Source organism: Dendrobates tinctorius, unplaced genomic scaffold, assembly GCF_039654945.1.
Source record: "Dendrobates tinctorius isolate UK_male_01 unplaced genomic scaffold, ASM3965494v1 ptg000098l, whole genome shotgun sequence".
NCBI classification, from domain to species: Eukaryota; Metazoa; Chordata; class Amphibia; order Anura; family Dendrobatidae; genus Dendrobates; species Dendrobates tinctorius.
This window is the reverse complement of record NW_027361766.1, coordinates 24,410,188-24,435,844: the sequence shown is the minus strand read 5'-3', so window position 1 is coordinate 24,435,844 and position 25,657 is coordinate 24,410,188. Positions and strand designations below refer to the sequence as shown.

At 42.4% G+C, this 25,657-nt stretch overlaps 1 protein-coding gene across 2 annotated transcripts in view; it reads left to right on the top strand.

The window, feature by feature from the left end:
* RAB7B (RAB7B, member RAS oncogene family) overlaps positions 1-25,456 on the top strand; it is a 123,051-nt gene extending 97,595 nt beyond the window's left edge. The window contains exon 7 of one of the 2 annotated variants that reach the window (XM_073587237.1): positions 25,090-25,456. In XM_073587237.1, coding sequence (XP_073443338.1) covers positions 25,090-25,218 — 129 coding nt within the window. In that variant the 3' untranslated portion in view covers positions 25,219-25,456. The remainder of the gene's footprint in view (positions 1-25,089) is intronic. The other variant, XM_073587236.1, reaches the window with a different exon arrangement.
* Positions 25,457-25,657: the final 201 nt, after the last annotated feature.

The window sequence follows — 25,657 nt, the reverse complement described above, 5'->3', positions numbered from 1 at the left end:
AGCACTGACACTGAGAGACTTCCTGATCATGCACTACCCATGACCAGGAAGTTTCTTAGCTCTGGTAACCCGGATGTCGTCATAACGACATCAGTTCACCATGTCTCCGATCCAAAGGCAGAGGGGCTGTCAGCCCTCTGCCTGCTCCCGGAAAGCTGCGATCGTGTTCGATCACAGCAATTCAGGAGTTAAAGTGCCGGGTGTCAGCTGTGAGAATCAGCTGACACCGGTCATGATCGGCCGCACACTACCCGTGTTCCCGGCCGATCGCTATGACATACTATACCGTCCATGGTCAAATTGTGCCCGGTCACATGGACGGTATAGTATGTCAGATGTCAGAAAGGGGTTAATTCCTTGTCCCTATCCCCTTGCTCTAATTCCCTCAACACTTTGTATTGGTCATTTATTGTGCTCCTTACAGCTTTGTTTAGTCTTAGTGGCTTCTAGTTTGTTCGTTCCCATTGGTTATACACTGCTAAAAAAAATTAAAAGGAACACAAACAACACAATGTAACTCCAAGTTAATCATACTTCTGTGAAATCAACCTGTCCAGTTATGAAGCAACACTGATTGTGAATCAATTTCTCCTGCTATTGTGAAAATGGAACAGACAACAGGTAGAAATGATAGGCAATTAGCAAGACATATAAAGGAGAGGTTCTGCAGTTGGTGACCACAGACCATTTCTCTGTTCTCATCCTTTATCGCTGTTGTTTTGGTCACTTTTGCATTTTGTCTTTACTCTCACCCCTAGAGGTACTGCACAGTAGCATGAGGTGGTGGCTACAACCCACAGAAGTTGCTGAGGTTGTGCAGCTCATCCAGGACGGCACATCAATGTGATATGTGGTAAGAAGGGTAGCTGTGTCTGTCAACACAGTGCCCAGAGCATGGAGCAGATACCAGGAGACAGGCCAGTACACCAGGAGACATGGAGGGGCCGTAGGAGTGTAACAACCCAGCAGCTGGACTGCTACCTTTTCCATTGTGCAAGGAGGAGCAGTGCAAGAGCCCTGCAAAATGACCTCCAGCAGGCCAATAACATCAATGTGTCTGCTCAAATTGTCAGAAACAGACTCCATGAGGGTGGTATGAGGGGCTGAAGTCCACAAGTGGGTGATGAGCTAGGGCAATTGGCATTTGTAGAGAACACCATGAATGGCAGATTCGACATTGGTGCCCTGTGATCTTCACGGATGAAAGCAGGTTCACACTGAGCACATGTGAAAGATGTGACAGAATCTGAAGACTCCGTGGAGAACGTTTTGCTGGCTATTACATCCTCCAGCAGGACCAGTTTGGCTGTGGGTCAGTAATGGTGAGAAAAAGGAGAAACTGAGTCCAAAACTACATGAAAAATTACAACTTTATTAATTGCAGCAAGACAAAAAAGGGAGCAGAACAAGTGAAGGCACTAATAAAATCTGATGAAGAGAAACAATGTCATTAGTAACCGGAAACAAAAAGGTAAATCCTGAGCAGTGGAGACAATGGCACATGAGGGCAAGTTACATAAAAGTCACTCATTTGTAACAATGGCAAAAAATATACATAGAGCATAAAAGCAGCACTCTCTAAACTCCAATTAGTGGATTCATGTGGAGATTTTATACTCCTGAATAATCAAAACGGAGTGGTAGAGAGAAAATAATCTAATTGCATATTGCACATTTGCCCGATATATTAATAATGAAATTAGATTATGACATACCCATTATGTCGGCCACTGAGACGCCGCTGTCCAGGGAGACCCCAACACACATTGCTTCCTTGCCCCCCGATGACATTGTTTCTCTTCATCATATTTTATTAGTGCCTTCACTTGTTCTGCTCCCTTTTTTGTCTTGCTGCAATTAATAAAGTTGTAATTTTTCATTTAGCTTTGGACTCAGTTTCTCCTTTTTTTCAGTTTTTTGTGAGTCGTTCCTACGCCCTTCAATTTTTGGGGGCATTTCTGTGCATTTGCACATTATGAATTAAAATGCTTTTTGGGGGGTATTGTCTTGGGTCAGTAATGGTGTGGGGAGGCCTTTCTTTGGAGGGCCAAACAGTCCCTCAAACACTAGGTAGAGGTACCCTTAGACCCATTGTAAGACCATACGCAGGTGCAGTGGGCCCTGGGTTCCTTCTGATGCGTGACAATGCTAGGCCTCATGTGGCTGGGCTGAAGTGTATCAGCAGTTCCTGTTTGAGGAAGCCATTGATGCTATGGACAGCCTGTCCTTTCCCCAGACCCGAATCCAATCGAAAACATCTGGGATTTCATGTCTCGTTCCATCCACAAACACCATGTTGCATCACTGACTATCCAGGATTTGACTGATGCTTTAATCCAAGTATGGAAAGAAATCCCTCAGGAGATCATCTGCCACATCCTCTGGAGCATGTCCAGGCATTATAGTGAATTAATTCAGGCACATGGAGGCCACACACACTACTGAGCATCATATCCTGAGGCATTTCCACTGAAGTTTGATAAGCCTGTAATTTAATTTTCCACTTTGATTTTGAGTATCATTCCAAATCGAGACCTCCATGGGATATTAATTTTGATTTACATGTTCTCAACGCATTCCACTATGTAATGAATAGAGATTTGCAACTGGAATATTTCATATCAATCTAGGATGTGGTATTTTAGTGTTCTGTTTATTTTTTTTTGAGCAGTGAATATTGGGCACAGGTCCTTTTCAAGATGCTTCTAAAAGTGTCCCATTTGCTTTGTGTATTTTTATTTTCAAGCACATTGTCCAGTAACCAGATAATCTATTAGCAGATGGAAATGTGCTTTCCAATCTTTAGTGTCCATTCAGCCCCGCTACTATATTATTAACCTCTTATCGACCGCCAATACTCCTTTTAACGGCAGCAGTTAAGGGTACTTATGCCTCAGCTCTGCTTTTTAACGGTGTTGAAAAATAAGTTTACAGTGCCCCCCCAGAGTTGGAATTTTTCCGGGTTCACGGCTACCGGGGGTAGCTGAGACCCCAGAGAACATGATTTTCGGGTTGGTTTTTATCGACCCCAGTGTTGCCGTCATCGTTATTAATGTTATAACGGCGACTGCAAAAAAAAGTCTGATTTTCCATTTAATTTCTCTCTCCTCTTATGTGATCCCACATCAGAGGAGAGAGAAATAGGGTCCCTCGATCCCCCCCAGTACCTCTGGTGTCCCTGCAACCCCCCGTGAAGTCCCACTGACCGCTGGCGTCTTCTTCCGGGAGAAAATGGTGGGCGCATGTGCAGTGCACCAGCCAAGATCTGCCTGTCGGCACCTGGCAACAATAGGAAATTTTTCCTATTGGTTCATTTTGATCACTATGATAGACCCTATCACAGAGATCAAAATTAAAAAGAGTAAATCAAACTCCCCTATATCACCCCCTTAGTTAGGTAAAAATAATTAAATTAAAAAAAGTATTTATTTCCATTTTTCCATTAGGGTTGGGGCTGCATCCGTCTAGACCTACCGTGTGTGCGGCGTCGCTACTGCGGATGCCAAGGAGGGCTGCAACTGCAGCGCGGCGTAGGACACAGCCGCTAGTCGACAAAGCTAGGAAGCAGGCGCAATGTCGGACGCTAGAGTAGAGGTGCGGTGTGAACAGTGGCCTAAGGCTTGCCACTGACTGGTGCTGACTGCTTCACTAATTCCCTATCCACATGCATAATATCAGAGGGAAGGGGTTTCAAATGACTGGGATGATTTAGCGAATCCTGCTTTGAGCAGGGGGTTGGACCAGATGGCCCAGGAGGTCCCTTCCAACTCTACGATTCTATGATTCTATGATTCTATGAGTCAGTCACCAGAGTCATACATCCGTCACCATTCACACATTTAGCTTGAAAAGTCTATACTAGCGCATGGCCGAACGGTCATGCGCGCTTTTTACAGCCGTGCGGGACCTTCCAGATCTCCGAGATGGACCAATGAGATCTGAAGCAGGACCTGGGCACATGACTCCCAATCTCCAATGGGAGATTGTCTCGTGAGCATGCCCAGTAGGAGCACAGAGGAACTTAGTCTCTGGAGCGGTCTGCTGCAAGGTAATCTTCTCTGCAGTAGATAGACAGCAGGAGACCGTGGAATTTGAGGCTCTGGATTCCTGCAGAGCAGATGCAGAAACCTGACGTCTAACAGCATCACACCCCAAAATTAAATAAGATTCATTACCAAACCCCAAAGTGTCTTACAGCCCCTACAACAGACAACATGCTTAGTTATATTTCTTATTGATTGGGTCATGCGGTCATTTTTTGTCCCAGCCATCACTTCACACAGTATCCTGACGATCGGTCTGAGACAGAAAGCGTGTGATGGTAGGAGTTAGAAGGACTTAGCTATGCTATGGCAGAGAGCCCCTATGGTCTTCATCATGGTAACCAATGCCTGTGTGTTTTCCTCTTTTGTACATACAGTTATGCTCAAAAGTTTACATACCACGGCAGAATTTTTGCTTTCTTGGCCTTATTTCAGAGAATATGAGTGATAACACCAAAAGTTTTTCTCCACTCATGTTTAGTGGTTGGGTGAAGCCATTTATTGTCAAACTACTGTGTTTTCTCTTTTTAAATCATAATGACAACCCAAAACATCCAAATGACCCTCATCAAAGTTCACATACCCTGGTGATTTTTGCCTGATAACATGCACAAAAGTTGACACAAATGGGTTTGAATTGCTACTAAAAGTAACATCCTCACCTGTTTCTGGTAGGCTAGTTTCACACTAGCGTTTCACTGGCCTGCGTCGGTCTGCGCACGGCCGCCGCTAAGCTCCGTCCCCGGCTGTGCCTCCTCCCGTCCGCTCCGTCTATAGGTGCATGACGCTGCATGCGACCTGTGTAACCTATCTTTAGCATTGGGTACACAGGCCATGCGCAGGTATGCATTTGCCGGCGCATGTGTCCTTTTGACGATGCGCCAATCTGCGCCAAACGCACCGTGTTGCATTTTTGTGCGCTCGGCGCACCATCAAAAGAATGCATGCGCCGGCAAACGCATATCTGTGTACGGCCTGCGTACCCAATGCTAAAGATAGGGTACGCAGGTCGCATGCAGTGTCATGCGCCCAGAGGCGGAGCGTCCGGGAGGAGGCGCGGTCGGGGGTGGAGCTTAGTGGTGGCCGTGCGCAGACCGACGCAGGTCAGTGAAACGCTAGTGCGAAACTAGCTATATCCAGACAGACTCTTGCATCTTTCATCCAGCCACTGACGTTTCTGGATTGTGAGTCATGGGGAAAGCAAAAGAATTGTCAACGGATCTATGGGAAAAGGTAGTTGAACTATATAAAACAGGAAAGGGATACAAAAAGATATCCAAGGAATTGATAATGCCAGTCAGAAGTGTTCAAACTGTGATTAACAAAAGACAAATCAGGGTCTCTGTAAAGACAAAACCACGGTCAGGTAGACCAACAAAATTTTTGTCCACAACTGCCAGGAAAATTGTTTGGGATGCAAAGAAAAACCCACAAAATTCTGCCAGGGTATATAAACTTTTGAACACAACTGTAAGTTGGATGAAACAATAGTTTGCAACTAAATCCATATCCTGAGGATGCAGATACTTAACTGTATCTGCATTAATACCAAGTTCAACTTATTATTAATTCCAAATGTTGGTGCTGTTCTGATCTAGAGACAATGGAGCCCCTACTGCCACAATCTGTACATCACTATATAGCCCTCAGTTTCCCATTATACATGAAATCTAAACAACACACCCTTACACAGAGGATATGAAGAGATACCAGTCCTCCAGGAGCCTATGGGGTCAGAGTCCTCCTCTCCATCCAGGAGTGAGGTTTAGGCTCCAGTGGATGCTACTATATCTACCTGAGCCCTTTACTTTCAGGGTGATTTCAGCATTAGACAAGGGACAGTAATTATTTAAAAAATGCACATTTTAAAGAGTTGTCATCATTTTTTTCCTCTACTTGATTTGTAAAAAATAAAATATGTTTTAATTTCAGTTATTTGAGGCAGCTGGGGAAACATTCCATGGTCATTATTACATCATTTTTGTCATGGATTGAAAGAGGCAGTGAACATAAGTATACAAAATATCACAGATGATTAGTACTTGTTGAGCATTAAAGGAAATCTATCACCAGGTTTTTCCTACTAAATCTGAGAGCGGCGTGATGTAGAGACAGAGACCCTGATTCCAGTGATGTGTCACTTACTGGGCTACTTGCTATAGTTTAGATAAAATCGCTCTTTTATCTGCTGCAGATCTAGCAGTTCTCTGACTACTGAGCTCTTTATTACTCCACCTCCAAACCACTAATTGGCCTGCTTTCTGTGTACGTAAGTAGAAAGCAGTCCATCAATGGTGGGGACGGGGTTATACAGAGCTCTTGAATATAGGGGACTTCATGACTGCAGATTTATTAGTCCTGTAGTGATAATCTCTGCTGATAAAACAGAAGTTTTTTTTAAGAACTACAGCAAGCAGCCCAGTGATACAACACTGTAATCAGAGTCTCTGTCTACATTCAATGCTACTCTCGAATTAGTTGGTTACTGCAGGGCATAATAGTCGTCCGGAGGCAAGAGCTAGACATGTTCTTTGTAACCACTCTGACCACGAGGATCCAAAGGATCCCCTTATATTCCCTAGTATTCTTCAAGAAACTATTTCAAAATATTTTGTTGGGGATTTTTTTTAGCTGGAGAACCCCTATAATTCAGACCACAAATTCTCTCCCATTGGCAACAGACTTATCTCTAGTCACGGGGAAGGCGGGGGTCTCACAATCATCAGAATTACCCTCCAATGCCATGTTTCCACAGTGATTATTTGGTGAATTTGTGATGTTGCAGATTTTCTGCAGCATTTCATGCTTTAGTTTGCTACTTTAGGTTTCTTGTGGGTTTTTTTGTTGTATTTTTGAGCATTTATTTCATGTGTTTGTATCTCATTTTTTTCATTACCACTTTTGTTTCTTTTGTATATCGTGTTTTATATAAAACTACTTTGCTTTGTAAACTTCCTGTCTGTTGAGCTTTGATAAAGCTTTATTGATAATGTCATGTAGATTACATCCATTTTTGCTGCAGAAACGCAATAGAAACATACATGCATTTTTTATATACTCGTTTTCTGTATCTCCTTAAAATCTATGGGAAAATCCATAAATAAAAAACATATTAACCACAAGAGAAAGTGACGGCTGCAAATCTCATAAACTCAATCCCGGATCCCGGGGCACAACGCTTCCTGTGACCCCAACTTCATCGAGATCTGATTGGTTCAGGTCCTGATGATGTCAGCTTCACACCAGCCAATGAGAGAGATCACTGGGATGCTTGTTGTAGCAATGAACTTTCCCAGCGATCTGCCTCATAGTAACGCTGTTTCTCCTCCTGTCAGTGAGAGATCAGAGGAGAAACAATGTGACAAGTGCTGCTGGCAACAGCTGTGCCAGTCAGCGATCTTGCATAAAGTAATAAAAACAGATACAGCAGTTTAGGGATAGTGCTATATTTAGGATTACTGTTAGGGTTACTGTTAGGGTTACAGTTATTCTAAAGTTAGGGCTACTGTTAGGCTAAAGTTAGGGTTACTGTTAGGCTAAAGTGAGGGTTACTGTTAGTTAGGGTTAGTTTTACTGTTAGGCTAAAGTTAGGGTTACTGTTAGGGTTACTGTTAGGCTAAATTGAGGGTTATTGTTTAGCTAAGGTTAGGGTTAGGGTTAGGCTAAAGTTAGGGTTAAGCTAAAGTTAGGGTTAGGCTAAAGTTAAGGTTAGACTAAAATTAGGGTTAGGCTAAAGTTAGGGATATTGTTAGGCTAAAGTTATGTGTTATGAATGGGCACCAAGGAGGATAGCAGGCCCAAGCTAAGCCACAGAAAACCAGAGAGGTTGGTAACTAAGCGGATGCAGACCCCTGATCATATCCACACAACTAGCAGTAGCCGTGGAGTGTGCCTACGATGATCCTAGATGCCTCGGCACAGCTGGAGAGATAACTAAGCCTAAAGCAAGAAAGGGGAAATCTAAACTTCCCCGGAGCAGACCCCAAAGGAATAGATAGCCCCCAAACATATATTGTCGGTGAGACAAGATGAAAACACAAACGCAGGCAGAAAAATAGACGAGCAAACAATGGGGCCCACACTGACTAGACAGGACAGGAAAGGAAAGACACTGAATGTACTCAAGCAAAAAACCCTGCAAAAAGTCCAACACGTCTGATGCACAAAAACACTGAAGTCGCACGACTTCTCCCCCACTATATCAGCACTCTGGTATATTCTGAAAGCAAAGCAAAAAGAGACCCATATAACAGGGGGTAAAACAAACTGGCACATGCAGTAACATATGGGCGGTGATTCAGCACAGCCCCAGCCGGAGCTGGCTGACCCGCACAAAGCAGAAATAAACAAAACCAGATCAAATGCAGAATAACAGAATAACAAATGATCCACGTATCTGAACCATGCAGGGAAAGACCAGGAGACATCAGACCTCAGAGGGCACAAGAAGAAAATCACCAGCAGGGATAGAGGGAGTCAGCTGTCTTAAATCCCAATCAAAAATCCCAGATCTCCAATCTTCTTCCTCATTACCAGTGGCAAGCCTCTGTAAATCAGATCAGCTTCACTACCTCCAGTAACCACCAGAGGGAGTCCAGAAAGAGAACTGTCAACCCCTCTGTCAATCTGACCAGCTCCACTAACTTCAGTAATCACCAGAGGGAAGCCAGAGAGAGAATTCACAATAGTTAGGGTTATTGTTAGGCTAAAGTTAGGGTTAGGCTAAAGTTAGGGCTATTGTTATTCTAAAGTTAGGGCTAGGGTTGGGGCTAAAGTTAGGGTTAGGGTTGGGACTAAAGCTTGGGTTAGGATTGAGGATAAAATTACGGTTAGAGTTGGGGCTGAGGTTAGGGTTGGGATTAGGGTTAGAGGTGTGTTGGGGTTAGGGTTGTGGCTAGGGTTAAGGTTGGGATTAAGGTTAGGGGTGTGTTGGTGTTAGGTTTGTGGTTAGTGTTATGGTTAGGGTTGGAATTAGGGTTAGAGGTGTGTTGGGGTTAGGGTTGGATTTAGAATTGGGGTGTTTCCACTGTTTAGGCACATCAGGGGCTCTGCAAATGCAACCTGGTGCCTGCAGACCATTACATCAAAGTCTGCATTCCAAAATGTCACTACTACCCTTCCAAGCCCGACCGTGTGCCTAAACAGTGGTTTCCCCCCACATATGAGGTATCAGCATACTCAGGACAAATTTTACAACAACTTTTGGGGTCCTATTTCTCCTGTTACCCTTGTGAAAATAAAAAATTGTGGGCTAAAAGATCATTTTTGTGGAAAAAATATGATTTTTTATTTTCATGGCTCTACATTATAAACTTTAGTGAAACACTTGGGGGTTCAAAGTGCTTACCACACATCTAGATAAGTTCCTTGGGTGGTCCAGTTTCCGAAATGGGGTCACTTCTGGGAGATTTCTACTGTTTAGGCACATCATGGGCTCTCCAAACGCAACATGGCATCCGATCTCAATTCCAGCCAATTCTGCATTGAAAAAGTAAAACGGCACTCCTTCCTTTCCAAGCTCTGCTGTGCGCCCAAACAGTGTTTTACCCCCACATATGGGGTATCGGCGCATTCAAGAGAAATTGCACAAAAAAGTTTGTGGTTCATTTTCTCTTTTTACACTTGGGAAAATTAAAAAAATTGGTTCTGAAGTAAAATGTTTGTGAAAAAAAGTTAAATGTTTATTTTTTCCTTCCACATTCCATTCATTCATGTGAAGCACCTGAAGGGTTAATAAACTTCTTGAATGTGGTTTTGAGTACCTTGAGCAGTGCAGTTTTTAGAATGATGTCACTTTTGGATATTTTCTGTCATATTGACCCCCTAAACTCACTTCAAATATGAGGTGGTCCCTAAAAAAATGGTTTTGTAAATTTTGTTGTAAAAATGAGAAATCGCTGGTCAACTTTTAACCCTTATAACTTCCTAACTTTTGTTTCCAAAATTGTTCACATGTAAAGTAGACACATGGGAAATGTTATTTATTAACTATTTTGTGTGATATGACTCTCTGATTTAAGGGCATAAAAATTAAAAGTTTGAAAACTGCAAAATTTTCAACATTTTTGCCAAATTTCCATTTTTTTAACAGATAAACGCAAGTCATATCAAAGAAATTTTACCACTATCATGAAGTACAATATGTCACTAGGAAGCATTCTCAGAATTACCGGGATCCATTAAAGCGTTCTAGAGTTATGACCTCATAAAGTGGCACTGGTCAGAAGTGAAAAAATTGTCCTGGTCACGAAGGCAAAAACAGGCTCTGGCGTGAAAGGGTTAAAGAAAAGACCCTGTAGACATGAAACTGCTTCAAATCTGCAAAGAAAAAATAAGCTCCTTTTCTATGAGATTTCAGACATCTCATTCACTTTTCTGGTACTATCAAACTTATCGCTTTTGGGATCATGGATCTCTTTATTACAAATATGTCCGTGTCACAAGTTGAAAGAAATTAACATTTTCCTGAAGGGAAAGTTATATTCTACATTATGTCAATTCAGTTTTGTCAGACGATGATAAAGTGCAATTTACAGCTATTTTTATTTAATAAATGTGACATATACCCAAATTAGGTGTAAACCTCAAGTGCACAAAAATATTTCACATTCACCAATCACTAGGTGGCCCATGTGCTCTCAAATGCCAGGGCTGAGTTTCAGCTCCAGTCCGGTCCTGACGACAAGATGTACCCATCTAAATGGTCCTGACCTATCTCTAGTATTAAAACCTTACCATGTGGCAAACAACGTCAATGTGAATAAGGGCAGAGCATGACAGGGAAAGACTGAGACACCTGTCCCAGATGTGTGTATCATTACATTCACTGTTCTATCGCACACATCAGGTCACACACATCTCACTGTCATCACCTACTGTGATTACAAGTGCAGAGGAAGAGAGCAGACATGTGTCATTACATACACCAATCTGCTTCTACAGGTGCTTCTCACAAAATTAGAATATCATCAAAAAGTTAATTTATTTCAGTTCTTCAATACAAAAAGTGAAACTCATATATTATATAGAGTCATTACAAACAGAGTGATCTATTTCATGTGTTTATTTCTGTTAATGTTGATGATTATGGCTTACAGCAAATGAAAACCAAAAAACATTATTTCAGTAAATTAAAATACTTTATAACACCAGCTTGAAAAATTATTTTAAAATCCGAAATGTTGCCCTACTGAAATGTATGTTCAGTAAATGCACTCAATACTTGGTCGGGGCTCCTTTTGCATCAATTACTGCATCAATGCGGCGTAGCATGTAGGCAATCAACTTGTGGCACTGCTGAGGTGTTATGGAAGCCCAGGTTGCTTTGATAGCAGCCTTCAGCTCGTCTGCATTGTTGGTTCTTGAGTCTCTCATCTTCCTCTTGTCAATACCCCATAAATTCTTTATAGGGTTAAGGTCAGGCTAGTTTGCTGGTCAATCAAGCACAGTGATACTGTAGTTTTTAAACCATGTATTGGTACTTTTGGCAGTGTGGACAGATGCCAAGTTCTGCTGGAGAATGAAATTTCCATCTCCAAAAAGCTTGTCGACAGAGGGAAGCATGAAGTGCTCTATAATTTCCTGGAAGATGGCTGCGCTGACTTTGATCTTAATAAAACACAGTGGACCTACACCAGCAGATGACATGGCTCCCCAAACCATCACTAATTGTGGAAACCTCACATTAGACCTTGGAAATCAAGGTCCTAGACTTTGAAGGAAGAGTGGAGAGGCACACAGTCCAAGCTTCTTGAGGTCTAGTGTGAAGTTTTCACAATCAGTTATGGTTTGGGAAGCCATGTCATCTGCTGGTGTAGGTCCAATGTGTTTTAGGCTGGACCACCTTCTGAGCCTTGTATCCTGTTACAGCTACATTTGCTGAAGGAGGACTGTAGTATGATATAATACAGTTGATGAGCATGACTTAAATCCCACCACACTCTTCACACCTTCCCCCTTTAGCGGGTACTAGGTGACAGCACTTTTCAGTGTTCTCCTAAGAGCACGTCTGCAACCTCCTCTCATTTGGATATCCCGTCAGTATTACCATAGTCACGGCACTTCTTGCAGTGAATCGCGAAGTGGTAGTAGTGCTGGAACGCAAGGCTCCAGTGTAGAAACCTCCCATTTGTTCTGGATACGGTGTGTAACCAGCTGAGGGGGATGTGATCCATTTCCGTAGTGAATTGGTGTCCATACAAGAATGGCTGCAGATGCTTCTGGGCTGAAACAATTGCCAGGCATTCCTTTTCCATCGTGGAGTAGGCCACGTAGCTCAGCAGGAGCTTTTGGCTCAGGTATAAACCGAGGTGTTCTGGCCACTGGCCCTGGCTGAGAATAGCACTGAGGCCAAAGACACTGGTGTCGGTCTGTACTACTACCTTGTGAAGTTCGCAGCTTGTAGTAATGGGAAGCTGGAAAGAATAGTGTTCAGCAACCGGAAGGCAGTGTCACAGTCATTTGTCCAACTGACTGCGGAGGGCAGCTTCTTCTTGGGGAGGTCCGTCAGGGCTTCATCAGGCTACTATAGTGGGGGACGAACCTCCTATAGTAACCAGCAGTGCCCAGGAAGGACATCACCTGTTTTTGGTCTTACGAGTAGGCCAGGATGTGATGGCATACACCTTCCTGGGCTTCAGTTTCAGAGCTCCCTCGCCTAACCGGAGTCCAAGGTAGTCACTCATGTTCAGCTGGCACTTTTCCAGCTTAATGATCAAGCCTAACAGGCAGGTCCTATGTGATCCTCCCAGGTGGTAATGAAGAATGTAATGTCGTCGCCTTCAAGTCCCTTGAGCAGAGTTTTGACCATCTGCTGAAAAGTGGCAGGAGCATTATTCATGTTGAATGGCATCACTGTGGACTCATACAGTCGAAATAGGGTGATAAAGGAAAAATTCCTGTGCCTTGCAGGTCAGTGGAATATGCCAATATCCCAGGCTCAGATCCATGATGGTCAGGTACTTGGCCCGGGCCAACTGATTGAGCAAGTCATTGATGTGCGGCATAGAGTATGCATCGGTCAATGTGACAGCGTTGAGTCCTCTGTAATCCATGCAAAACCAGGTTGTCTGATCCTTCTTTGGGACAAGGACTATGGGTGAGGCCCAAGCACTGCTGGATGTTTGGATGACCCCCAGCTTCAGCATCTTGTCAATCCCCTGTGCATGTGCTACTGCACCTCCAGGGAGACTTGATATGCTGAACGCCAGATTGGTGGATGATCCCCAGAGTCCACTTCATGGATGGCCAATTCTTTCCTTCCGGGCTTGTTGCTGATAAAATCCTGGAACTGGTGTATTGTTGCCCACAGCTGGGACTGGAAGTCAGACAAGAGTTGTTGGCAAACCTCGACATCCTCGATGATTCCACCCTCCCTAGCCTGATGAAACAGACCTGGGAGGATTTTCGCCTCTCTCTCTCAGTTTGAGATGAGTGTCAATTTATTGTGATCCGATTCTCTCACATGAGAGAATTGTATCACAGGTGCGGAGTAGATGAAGAACTTAATTTCTCTGTGAGCATTGTCTCTGTGAGCGTACATCGGACTGCATGCGGATGACATCCAAGTGCAGTCCGATGTTTCACACACACCCATTAATTTGAACGGGTGGCGCGTGACTCGATTATTGAATGCACTCGCAGCATGCAGCAATTGTTTTCTCATGCCGATTCAGCATGAGCAAATAATTGCAGATCTGCACTGCCCCATAGTATAACATTGGGCAGAGAACTATCCGATAGCACTCGACCAAGAATATTGTAACCTGAGGCTAAAGCAATTAATGTTTCTGCCTCTGTACAACATGACATTTGCCATTAATAAAGAAAATATCTGTAGTTGACAGCTCAGGTCCACCAAAGAATAGGGAATATTAATACCAAACTTTTGTTATTCAGCTTCTCTCTTGTTATCAACTTTCCTGTGTAAATCAAAATCCATTAAAAACTATAAAGTTTTTAATTGGTGCAATCAACGAACATACCAGGGCTTCATTTATTTGTATTATCTTTTATTATGGCAGATTAAAATGCCACTGTATTCAGCTGAATTAGTTGTTATAAATACTTCTTCAGCAAGTCTGAAATATATAATAACAAGAAAAGAATTGCATGAAGCACCATATCACAATATCAAAGCACTATAGAATGCAACAGACCCCATGATAAAAGCGTGGGGCAGTGTAATATACTGCAGGTGCTGAGGACGTCGCCACGGATCCGAGACAGACTAAAGGGCCTGTCACACTAAGCGATATCGCTAGCAATATCGCTATAACGTCACTGGTTTTTGTGACGTAGCAGCGATATTGCTAGCGATATCGCTATGTCTGATACTTACCTCCGACCGCTCCCCCGCTGGTTATCGCTGATCGCGCGAGAACGTCCTGGACCGTTTCTCGTCGTCAGCTTCCTGCGGCACTTCCCGTGGAGAGACGAGCGACGAGTGTGGACGCGGGCGGGAGGACGTCAGGATCGCCTCGTCTGACAGGTAAGTAGCGACCCCCGACCCCTGCGATGTCGCTGGTGAGATCTGCCTGTGTGGCAGCTCACTAGCGACCACTTAGCGATGTACCAGCGATCCTGACCGCGTCATATCGCTGGTCGGGATAGCTGGTACATCGCTAAGTGTGACAGTACCTTAAGAGTTAAAGGTTTATTTACAGGGACTTTACTCTCCACATAGGGAGAAGCAGTGGGGGGTTAAATGTGACAGAGTAAACAGTAAAACAGCAAAATAGACTAAAGAAAGCTATTAAACAGTTATGCAGCGTTGAAACGGTTAAACTGGAATTATTATAACTTATCAGTCCAGGGAAAGCTTGATTGAAGAGTCTCTTTCTCCCACGATGGCACCGTCAACAGCAGCGCTTGCAGTCTCTGTAGTCTCTTCTCTGGATGAAGCTGGAACCTCAGGGGTTAAAGCAAGGAGCAGGGAGACGTTGCGGACCTGAGTCATCCCTGCTCTGAGTCTCTATATGATACCCTGGCTGTCTTTCCACAAGAACGATATTGCGCATACTGAGAAGTCTCTCTGCCACACTCAGGGGCTACTGCCTTTCACCGCGGTCACCGGGACTGTGCGTTCGGGTCACTGTGTCTGCCCTGTCAGGAGGGAAGTCTCCTCTGGTCACGGAGGCTACAGAGTCCACGTACTCACATACAGTGCTCTCAACCTCCTGTCCTGCAGTCCCAGTCCTCTGACGGGGAGTTCTCTTTCTGGGAGTGTGGTGCTGCAGCCTGATCTCCGTCTGGCGCGCTCTGCTCTGTCTCCGGTGCGCTCTACTTTCGTGCCCTCTGCCTGCACTGCTTCTGGTCCGCCGCCCCTTCTATTCCCTCACTGCCCCTTACAGTCACATGGTGCAGTCGGTCCAGGCCAGAAAGTCTTTTTCCCCCTGCAACCCTGCTGCCCGGCTAGGTGGTTCCGGACACGGAGCAGGAGAGGTAACCCCCTTTGGGCTCTTCTTCCTCTTCACCCTCTTACAGCAGTACAGTTGCAAAAGCTAATGAAAAAAACACTCACGAACTTACCATTCATGGAGGGGGTGGTTATTTAGAATTAGAAATGCACAAAGATGAGAATTGCATAGGGCACCAATCACACAGATGTGTGTTATGCGCAGTGCCTGGCTTACAGCCTATTGGTAACGCAAATACTGTTAGTCCAGGTGGGCTGCCCAGCACCTTTAGTGCTCATGCCCTCTATTGGTGAGTGAGGAAGGTTCACATACAAATTAGCTAGCTGGTGGTCAAATGTTTCCTGATATTACCGATAATTGAAAAACCAGTACCGGTGCTACCCGTGTGTCAGCGTGAATCAACAGTGTGACACGTACCTGCGACTTGGAAAAAGCAGTACAGTTAGTGCTGTTCCTAGGGCACGGGTGCTGAATCAAACTCATCATTGTCGCCTAGTCTCCCTGCGATCAGCAAGAACAGACGACGCTTATGACACAACACATGCCCCACTGGTATTTGCGCTAACTGCAAGTCTCATCATTGTCGCCTGGTCTCCCTGCGATCAGCACGACTAGAAAAAGCTGATGGTTACTTAGGAATAAATTCTTGGACTTTCAAGTGCACTGCCAGACAAATTCCATAACACACCAGGTTAAAAAAGTTAACCCTTTAATCCCTACGCGTTTCGAAGCATAACACTTCTTCTTCAGGGGTTGACACATGAATACAGAGAGCTGTCACCACATTTATACATGCAGGATTCAAATTTGGCGCCATGAAGGACATGTGCTGCGCCGTAAAGGTCAAGGATCAAAATAGTTCAAGTGTCAGGAAAAGTTCATTAAAGTTAACTGATCTATAATAAATAAAATCACTTATATGTTTATTTTATACTGCAGATGAAATAAAATGCAAATAGAAGAAAAAGAAAAAAATGTCAAAGAAAAAAAAGGAAAAGGAGAAATGAACCCACAACCGTGGGAAAAAAGGAAGAAAGGGATCTCAGTCCAGCAAACATACCACCACACCAACGAGAGTGTTTGGATTAAAAAAGGAAAAAAGGGGAGAAACAAATCGTAATGCCCAACGATCATACAGAAATCGTATCTCTGAAATATATGTGTGAAAAATAAATATGTATAAATATATATGATGATTAGAAATCCGTATTGAAAAAAGATTTGTAAATATATAAAAATGATTAAAAAAATAATTAAAGTGTCCCAATTATTTTACTTTCTATTCCGAAGGAAGTCAGTGGCGCGACTTAATGATCGAAACACATCCAAAAAAACAGCCCATAAACGATCATCAGATCATTCACCACTCAGGATAAAAACAATAGAGTACAACATTAATATTAATATTATTAAAAAAGGGGACGTTAAAAACATGAAAAAATGATAAAAAAGGGGGAACCCATTAATATACATCAATAGAAAAACCGCTATAAGGGTTACTGAGGAAAATTTTAAATTATTACTATGAAAAAGTAAAACATATATAGAAATGAAGAACAAAAGAACAAAAAAACGCATTGGAAATTTAGATCCAAAGATAAAGTGTGGATCTGGAATTTTAAAAGCATGAACCAGACTAACAGAAAAAAATTGTTGAAAACGAAAAATTATGATTATAATACCGAAAAAATGTAAATAAAATTAACCCATTGTGTTCTGTATGAAAAAGGAAACCAAAAAGGGAGTGAAGGACCATATGTTATAATAAGTGAATACAACTATATGCAACAGAAAGAACGCTGGAAGGAAGTAAATGAAGAAAATATGACTACGTGCATACATAATTGTGAAAAGTTTTATTACCCCTTTTTTATCATTTTTTCATGTTTTTAACGTCCCCTTTTTTAATAATATTAATGTTGTACTCTATCCTTTCTATCCTGAGCGGTGAATGATCTGATGATCTTTTATGGGCTGTTTTTTTGGATGTGTTTCGATCATTAAGTCGCGCCACTGACTTCCTTCGGAATAGAAAGTAAAATAATTGGGACACTTTAATTATTTTTTTAATCATTTTTATATATTTACAAATCTTTTTTCAATACGGATTTCTAATCATCATATATATTTATACATATTTATTTTTCACACATATATTTCAGAGATACGATTTCTGTATGATCGTTGGGCATTAAGATTTGTTTCTCCCCTTTTTTCTATTTTAATCCAAACACTCTCCTTGGTGTGGTGGTATGTTTGCTGGACTGTGATCCCTTTCTTCCTATTTTCCCACGGTTGTGGGTTCATTTCTCCTTTTCCTTTTTTTTCTTTGACATTTTTTTCTTTTTCTTCTATTTGCATTTTATTTCATCTGCAGTATAAAATAAACATATAAGTGATTTTATTTATTATAGATCAGTTAACTTTAATGAACTTTTCCTGACACTTGAACTATTTTGATCCTTGACCTTTACGGCGCAGCACATGTCTTTCATGGCGCCAAATTTGAATCCTGCATGTATAAATGTGGTGACAGCTCTCTGTATTCATGTGTCAACCCCTGAAGAAGAAGTGTTATGCTTCGAAACGCGTAGGGATTAAAGGGTTAACTTTTTTAACCTGGTGTGTTATGGAATTTGTCTGGCAGCGCACTTGAAAGTCCAAGAATTTATTCCTAAGTAACTGTGTTGCGGTTCCGCTGTGGACCGTTGGACGTGCAGCAGGCTGACATACTATACAGGCTTTACTTTTTCTTTGAAAAGGTGAGTATAAATACTCTAATTATTTATACGTTTTACCCAGATAAGACCCTATTGCGCTCTTGTCTCAACCTTTTAGCTATACAATTATAGAAAAAGCTGATGAGACTTGTAGCCAGCACCCACTGCCTGTGTATTGGGTGTTTTAAATAAATACATTTTTAATAAAATGACATGGAGTCCCCTTTAATTTTCCTAACCAGCTGAGCGAAAGCCAACAGCTGGGGGCTGGTGTTAAAATTATGAGAAGGGGCCAATAGCCGTAAAGAACCCAGCCTATTAATATGAGCTCAGAGCGGTTTGCTTAGCCTTTACTGAGGCAGGAGCCCCCAAAAAAAGATGTAGTGTCCCCCTATATTTACTGTTACGGGCTGGTGGAATGCACCAAACAATATAATGATAGTAGGTGCGTTCGCAGCCTGGGGTCCACCATGCAGAGGTGGTAAACTGCTGCTTAGTAATGGCGGATGTATATAGCGTTATACAAAGGTCATACGCAGGTTAACGTCACCTGGTGTAAACAGAAGTGGTCTCTGTTACGTCACAGAGCCGCAGTAATGCAAAACTTAAATGCCGGAGTTTGTTAGCACTCACAGAGCTCGGCAAGGGGGCACTCAGAATGTGGTCACGGAACTCTGCCCCAAGGACACGGAGTCAGAGCCCCTCTAGACCTTCTGAGCATATGGCGTCGCACCTGCGGACACCACTATAGACGCTGACCTTGGAGAAGTGTCGAGCACGTGCACCGTGGCGTGTAGAGCCAGCAGTGGACACTGATTCTAGTCTCTGACTCAGCCTCTACCTACACCTAGACCTGGGCGCTTGACAGGCTAGGCTGCACAACACATGCGTACCAAGGGTAGGGGTTTCCAATGAGTCATTCACCAGAGACATTCATACATGCATACAACACTCACTCCACATGGTCTAATCTTTTTCTATACTAGCGCATGGCCGTGTGGCCATGCGACTCTTTTATAGCAGCATCCTTTCCGGGACCTTCCTGACCTTCCTGATGGTCCAGTCTGAGCTGGAGAAGGACCTGAGCATGTGACCTCCATTCTCCAATGAGAGATCGTCCCACGGGCATGCTCAGTGGACCGAAAGGAGGACTTAGTCCCTGGAGTAGCTCGCTACTGACTAGCCTGGGTTGATATAGCTGGACCAGAGGTGGCAGCAGCAACTAAACCTACAGAGCTGGTCTGAGCAGAGTGCCTGGATCAACGAGTCTGCTGAGCAGCCTCCTGTGCAGCCGGAGAGGAATGGGAGACTGCCGAATGCAAGGCTTGGGATTCCTGCTGTGCAGCGACCAGAACCCAACACCTAACATTTACTAACCAGCAAAAGCTAAACTGACAGCTGCGAGCTGATATTAATATGCTGGGAAGGGGCCATGGATATTGGCCCCCTCCCACGCTTAGAACAAGAGTCCTCTGCCACCAATTCTGGCACTTATCCTTGGCTCTTCCCACTTGTGCGGTGAACGCAATCAAAGGGCACCACTGTAAATAAATTTGGGATCACCTATAGCAAGAAAAGAGAATAGAGAAAGAGCATGTGATATACAAAATGGGATCACCAGAAGAGATATTAAATAATTTCTTTATTATTCCATGCTACAAAAAGTAATTAAAAACAATTAAAAATAGGGTGACAAACCTTGTCAAACAGCGAATTAATATTATTTTGACCTCAATACCACATAGATTGCATCCAGATTTTAGAAATAACAGGTCTTAATTACAGAACCATAAGATGAATGTATATACACAAACTGTAAACATCACGATGAGCTGCCTGAAATAACCACAATTAGGCAATGATCCCAGTATTAGCACCACCAAGTAGCTCCTAAACTTATGCCCCAGCACATCACAGTCACATATGGAGGGAATAATATACACTCTTAGCACTAAGGTTGATGTCAGCTATTTTATGTTCATTGACACCAAGCCCAGGGTTTAGTAATGGAAGGACTGTCCTGACATTGGTGACTACCTATGACCAAGCCTATCCTCACCACTAGAAGATCTAGCAAAAGACCAGGTAGTCGCTTAGTTATGCCCATTCACAGTAAGCTTGACATGTGGCACAATGGTTCCACAACCACTGCATTCACATTTACATCACCACAACAGCTAATAATAGCTGCTCAGTGGGTGTATTAAGTGTTGGACCCCCACCAATCTAATATTGATAACATATTCAAAGGATAGTTCATCAATATCGTATGCCTATAAAATCCCTTTAACTCTCTTACTTGCAGTGAATATATCTCATGCTGGCATCAAAGTATCACAGCATCTTGTGGACCTGCATGAGCAAGGACTTCCTGCAGTGAAATCTTCTGTGACATGAGCGCTGTCATTAAAAGCCGATATAGAAGGTGAGATATGTAAAGGCTATAGGAGGAACAGAGCGCTCAACAAGGGTGCACTGTGCAGCTAATGGGCATAATAGATTACAGATGATTTTCAGCACAACAGAGAGACAGATAACTAAAGGAAAGGTATGATTTTTATAGGGACTAAGTTAGTTGAAAATGTGTTTGGCTCCCAACTACCTCTTTCTGTAATTCATATCAGTGTCTCTGATGCTGCAGATTGATTAAACTTGACAACAGGCAGTGGACAGCAAGTTAGACAATGGGGAGATACCTAATATTCTGAATGTCTTGAAGTGATTTATTTGGAGGTAAGACAACATCATTTTCAATTAAAGTGGTTTGTAAATTGAAAATGTTCACATTATCTATCAGATGAGAACAAATCTGAAGGTTCAGTAAACTGGAAGAAATAGAACTGTCGATATTTAGGCAGAATTCCCAAGTCCTTCATATGACAGAGTCTTAGGAACTTTTCTGTATGCTGCCTCACTTTATTATGATATGGTCACAATTCTTTTGTCATAAATTTAATATACATCTTTCAAAAGAGGCATATAAGGCATAGTATATGAGTGTGTAGATTTCTAGGTGCCATATAATGGATTTATACAATACACATCTGTAATATGTTTGCATGCATAACCTAATGGTATGTGGGTAAATTGTAGTAAAATATAGTATGTTCTTGCGAGAACAAAAAGATTTTTATTTCATTTGATAGAGAGAGATGCATAAGGTTTCCAAGGGTATTTATTAAATAAATATAAAAAAAAGTCTGTGAACACACAATGGTTTACCTTCATTAACAATAACTTTTATAATTTTTTCTACTCAACTCTGTATGAGTCACAAGTGTATCAATTTATTAGTATGAAAACTGCAATGAGTAGTTAAAAAGTTTAATAGCTGTTGTCCTATGGCATGCACCCAGATGGGCACACAAGCGTTCAGTATCATTGTAATGTTTTAAAAAGCTCATTATCAACACCTGTACTACAGCTACTGTAAATCCCATTTCGAGGATTAACATGGCAGAGACACATTCCAGATCAGTGACTAAGTGAGGTGAGGTGCTTTACTCTGTATAAGTCTGGACCACTAAATCCACAAAGCTGTAAGCTTCTCATTTTTCATTTATTTCTTATTTTGACTGTAACACTGTGCCCAAGAATGGAGTGTAACACATTCTATACAGGACCTTGCTCAATAAAGTGAAAACATTTACTAAAAGTAGTATAGTGGAGGGCTTTGGGGCCTGTTCAACCACTTTGCAGAAAATGTCATGCAAAATCTGGAGGTCAGTAGAGGAGCAAATATAACTTAACTAAAGTTGCCAGAACCAGAAAAGTACCTTGAAGAGTAATATTATGAATGTCTGGGTCCATGTAGATCTGCTTGACTACATTATTGAGAGACATCTTCAATATCCTTGGAGCAGGTAACATGGTAAGCCAAGCCCAAGAAGACATATTCAAAGCCTTGGGGGGTACAACACCCTGCACCCCCCCTTGATCAACTGTTATTTGCCCCGGTAATGGCCAGATGTAAATACATGCAATGAAGCTGAAAAGTGCAGTTCCATTCAATGTATAGTGATCACTGTCAGGTATTGGACAACAGCTGTGTGTACTGTGTGTACTATGTAAGGAGGTGAGGGCTTAGCCCTGTAAATATTGTTATTATGTATTAACTGTGTTCCTTACATGTCTGTGTGCAGTATATATGTCATGTGTGTGTGTGTTTGTGGCCGCATGACAATAGTTAGTTAGAGAGATAGAGTTAGTTGTAATATCGTTAAGGGACACTAGATGGGGGCACTGAGCATAACTGAGGGAACTTGTGGAGAGGGTTAATTTAGAGGAATGGCTAGCCTGGGCATAAAGAAGATAGTCTTTCCTCATGAGTTAGTTGAGTCGGGGGTAGCCATACTGGACAGTGGAATACAGCAGATGCCTACAGCAGTAGCCAGTGAGGAAGGTCACTGGAGGTCCTACAGTTAGAGACTGGGAACTGCAGGACTAGGGAGACTAACGGAGGAGTCTCAGTGGTCAAGTCAGCTAGCAAAGAAGAGCTTAAGTGACAACCAAGCCAGTCTATGGAAACCAGCCTGTGTCTGGAATTGTCAAGCCAGGGAGGTCTGTGGGTGAGCCCACTGTAGAAGTGGCAGCTGGAGTACGGGAGCTGTGTGAAGAGTCTAGTGAGCTGTAAATCTAGGACATGTATAGGAGTAACAGTGCCGTAAAGGGGTGAACTGTAATGGATAAGACAGGTACCTTCGTGGGCTGAAGTCGGTCTCAGGAAGAAGGGTCATAGTTCCGTGTTCACCGTGTTCCGTGTGACGCGTCCGCTTGCTTGTGTGGTTCGTACATGTGGAGTGGAGGAAGAAGTGACGTACTGCTGTAGATGAAGATGTATTGCTGTTATCGAGTAAAGCGTCCTGTAGCCATTGTGGATATGCTGTGCCCTGAAGAGAATAAAGCTGTGTTGTTAAAGTTGTTTCCAGCCTCTGCCTGCAGTCAATTGAGTCCCCAAAATGAACAGCATACCGGAGATGGAATAGCCTTCAGCACAGTGAGTACTGGAGCGACCGCAGAAGCTACCCCCCCCCCCGGCGGCCATGGTATTACAACTGCACAACAGTTCCTATTAAAAGAAAAATAGGCGTTGTCCCAGCAGTGGTCACTACAAATTAAATTGAGCTTCTTTTTGCAGTGTTTAGATCTATGTGCTGCCTTAGCAAATACTCTAATTCAGTGAAGGTGATATGTCATCAATATGTTGAAACCTGATAGCATCTTTAAAATCCAATAATTTAGACCCTTGTAGATAAATCTGTTGAACATAGCTCTTTCAAATTTGGAGTTCCTACCTTTCACATTTCATAACACAATTTTGGACTTACTATTAGCCATCTGAAATTGTAAAAGAGATTAAAAAAGTAACTAAAATGTATTTATCTTTTTATACTTTTGCCTAGGATGGAAAGTTGTTATAGTCTGCAAATTATTTCATAAGGGGATTTGTCTTCTTTTCTAGAAATAAATTGCATGAAAGTGGCTTCCAAAGCTCTGCTTTTAAGGCTATGTGCACACGTATTCAAAAAATTTCTGCATGAAAACTGGACTCCTTCCTAGAAAACGTGCGTTTTTTTCCGCGCGTTTTTTGCGCGTTTTCCCGTGCGTTTTTTATGCGTTTTTTTTCCGCGCGTCCCCAGTCTCATAGAAAATAGCTAGAAATGCGGATTTTTCTTCAAAATTAATGAGCATGCTGCGTTTTTTACCACAATGCATTTTATGCATCAATATGCACAAAAAGTGCAGAATTTATTAAAATGAATGGGATGCTTCTTGTAAGCGTATTTTGCCGATAAAAACACTTAAAAAACTTGAAAAAACGCTTACGTATGCACACAGCCTAATAGTCTATTTGGCTGACTTAAACTGCATTAATATCTGAACATAATTATTTGAAGCTTGGATGATGGCAGTGAAAGAGTGCAGAGCTCACGCTTTCACTTCCATCATCTTTACTCCAAACAAATATATTCTGACATCAATGAATTTAAAGACAGGTAAATATACTAAGAAAACTCAGGGGATTTGAAGCCAAGTACATGCTGTTTTGAAGGGAGTGTATCATACTATATGGAAGACTATGGGAGTGTATTATACCATATGGAGGACTATGGGGAGTGCATTATAGTAAGTGGAGGACTATGGGGGTGTATTATGCCATATGGAGGACTATGGGGTGTATTATACCATATGAAGGACTATGGGGAGTGTATTATACCATATGGAGGGCTATGGGGAGTGCATTATAGTCAGTGGAGGACTATGGGGGTGTATTATACCATATGGAGGACTATGGGGAGTGCATTATGCCATATGGAGGACTATGGGGAGTGTATTATACTATATGGAGGACTATGGGGGGTGTATTATACCATATGGAGGGCTATGGGGAGTGCATTATAGTCAGTGGAGGACTATGGGGGTGTATTATACCATATGGAGGACTATGGGGAACGTATTATACTATATGGAGGACTATGGGGAGTGTATTATAAAATATGGAGGACTATGAGGATTGTAGTATACCATATGGAGGACTATGGGGAGTGTAGTATACCATATGGAGGACTATGGGGAGTGTATTACACCAAATGGAGGACTATGAGGAGTATAGTATACCATATGGAGGACTATTGGGAGTGTACTATACCAAATGGAGGTCTATGGGGAATGTATTTTACCATATGAAGGACTATGGGGAGTGTAGTATACCAAATTGAGGACTATGGGGAGTGTAGTATACCATATGGAGGACTATGTTGAGTGTATTATACCATATAAATGACTATGGGGAGTGTGTTATACCATATGGAGGACTATAGGAAGAAATAGGAAGAAATTTAACCCTGAATATCGTTGTGGCAGCGGCATAAAAATTCTCTCTCTCTCTCTTTCTCTCTCCTTTTCCAGATCGCGGTTCCTTTAAATTTCCTGCCCTTTGCAACTTCGCCGGATCCATCCAAACAACGGTCCGCTGACATCCGTTTGTTCCATAATGGAAATGGATCCGTTTTTTCATCTTTGGCGGATTTCAACTGATTACAAAAAACGAAGTGTGAAACAGGCCTAACCCAGCCACATTCAAATGATCTAGGAAGCTGGATATTTATGCTCTGGACTCCTCCCACTCTACAGCTGTACAATCATCCTAGCACTAAACATGACTGATTATCCCCTCTCATCACTAAGTGTGCTTGATGATTTTTCCTAGGTTTGTTTTACTGAAGCCAACAACCTCAGTGTTACATATCTCCCCGCTAGTACTTTGTCAGTGACTTTGTCACTATATATATATATATATATATATACACTAGGGACATATATACCAGGATGCTGGGCATATATATATATATATATACTGTATATATGCAAAAATGAAGCCAGGATGAGGGAAATACATACCAGGATGGAAGACATATACTGTATACCAAGACAGGAGAGGCCTCGGTCCAGAACTGGCACGTGGCCCATTGGACTC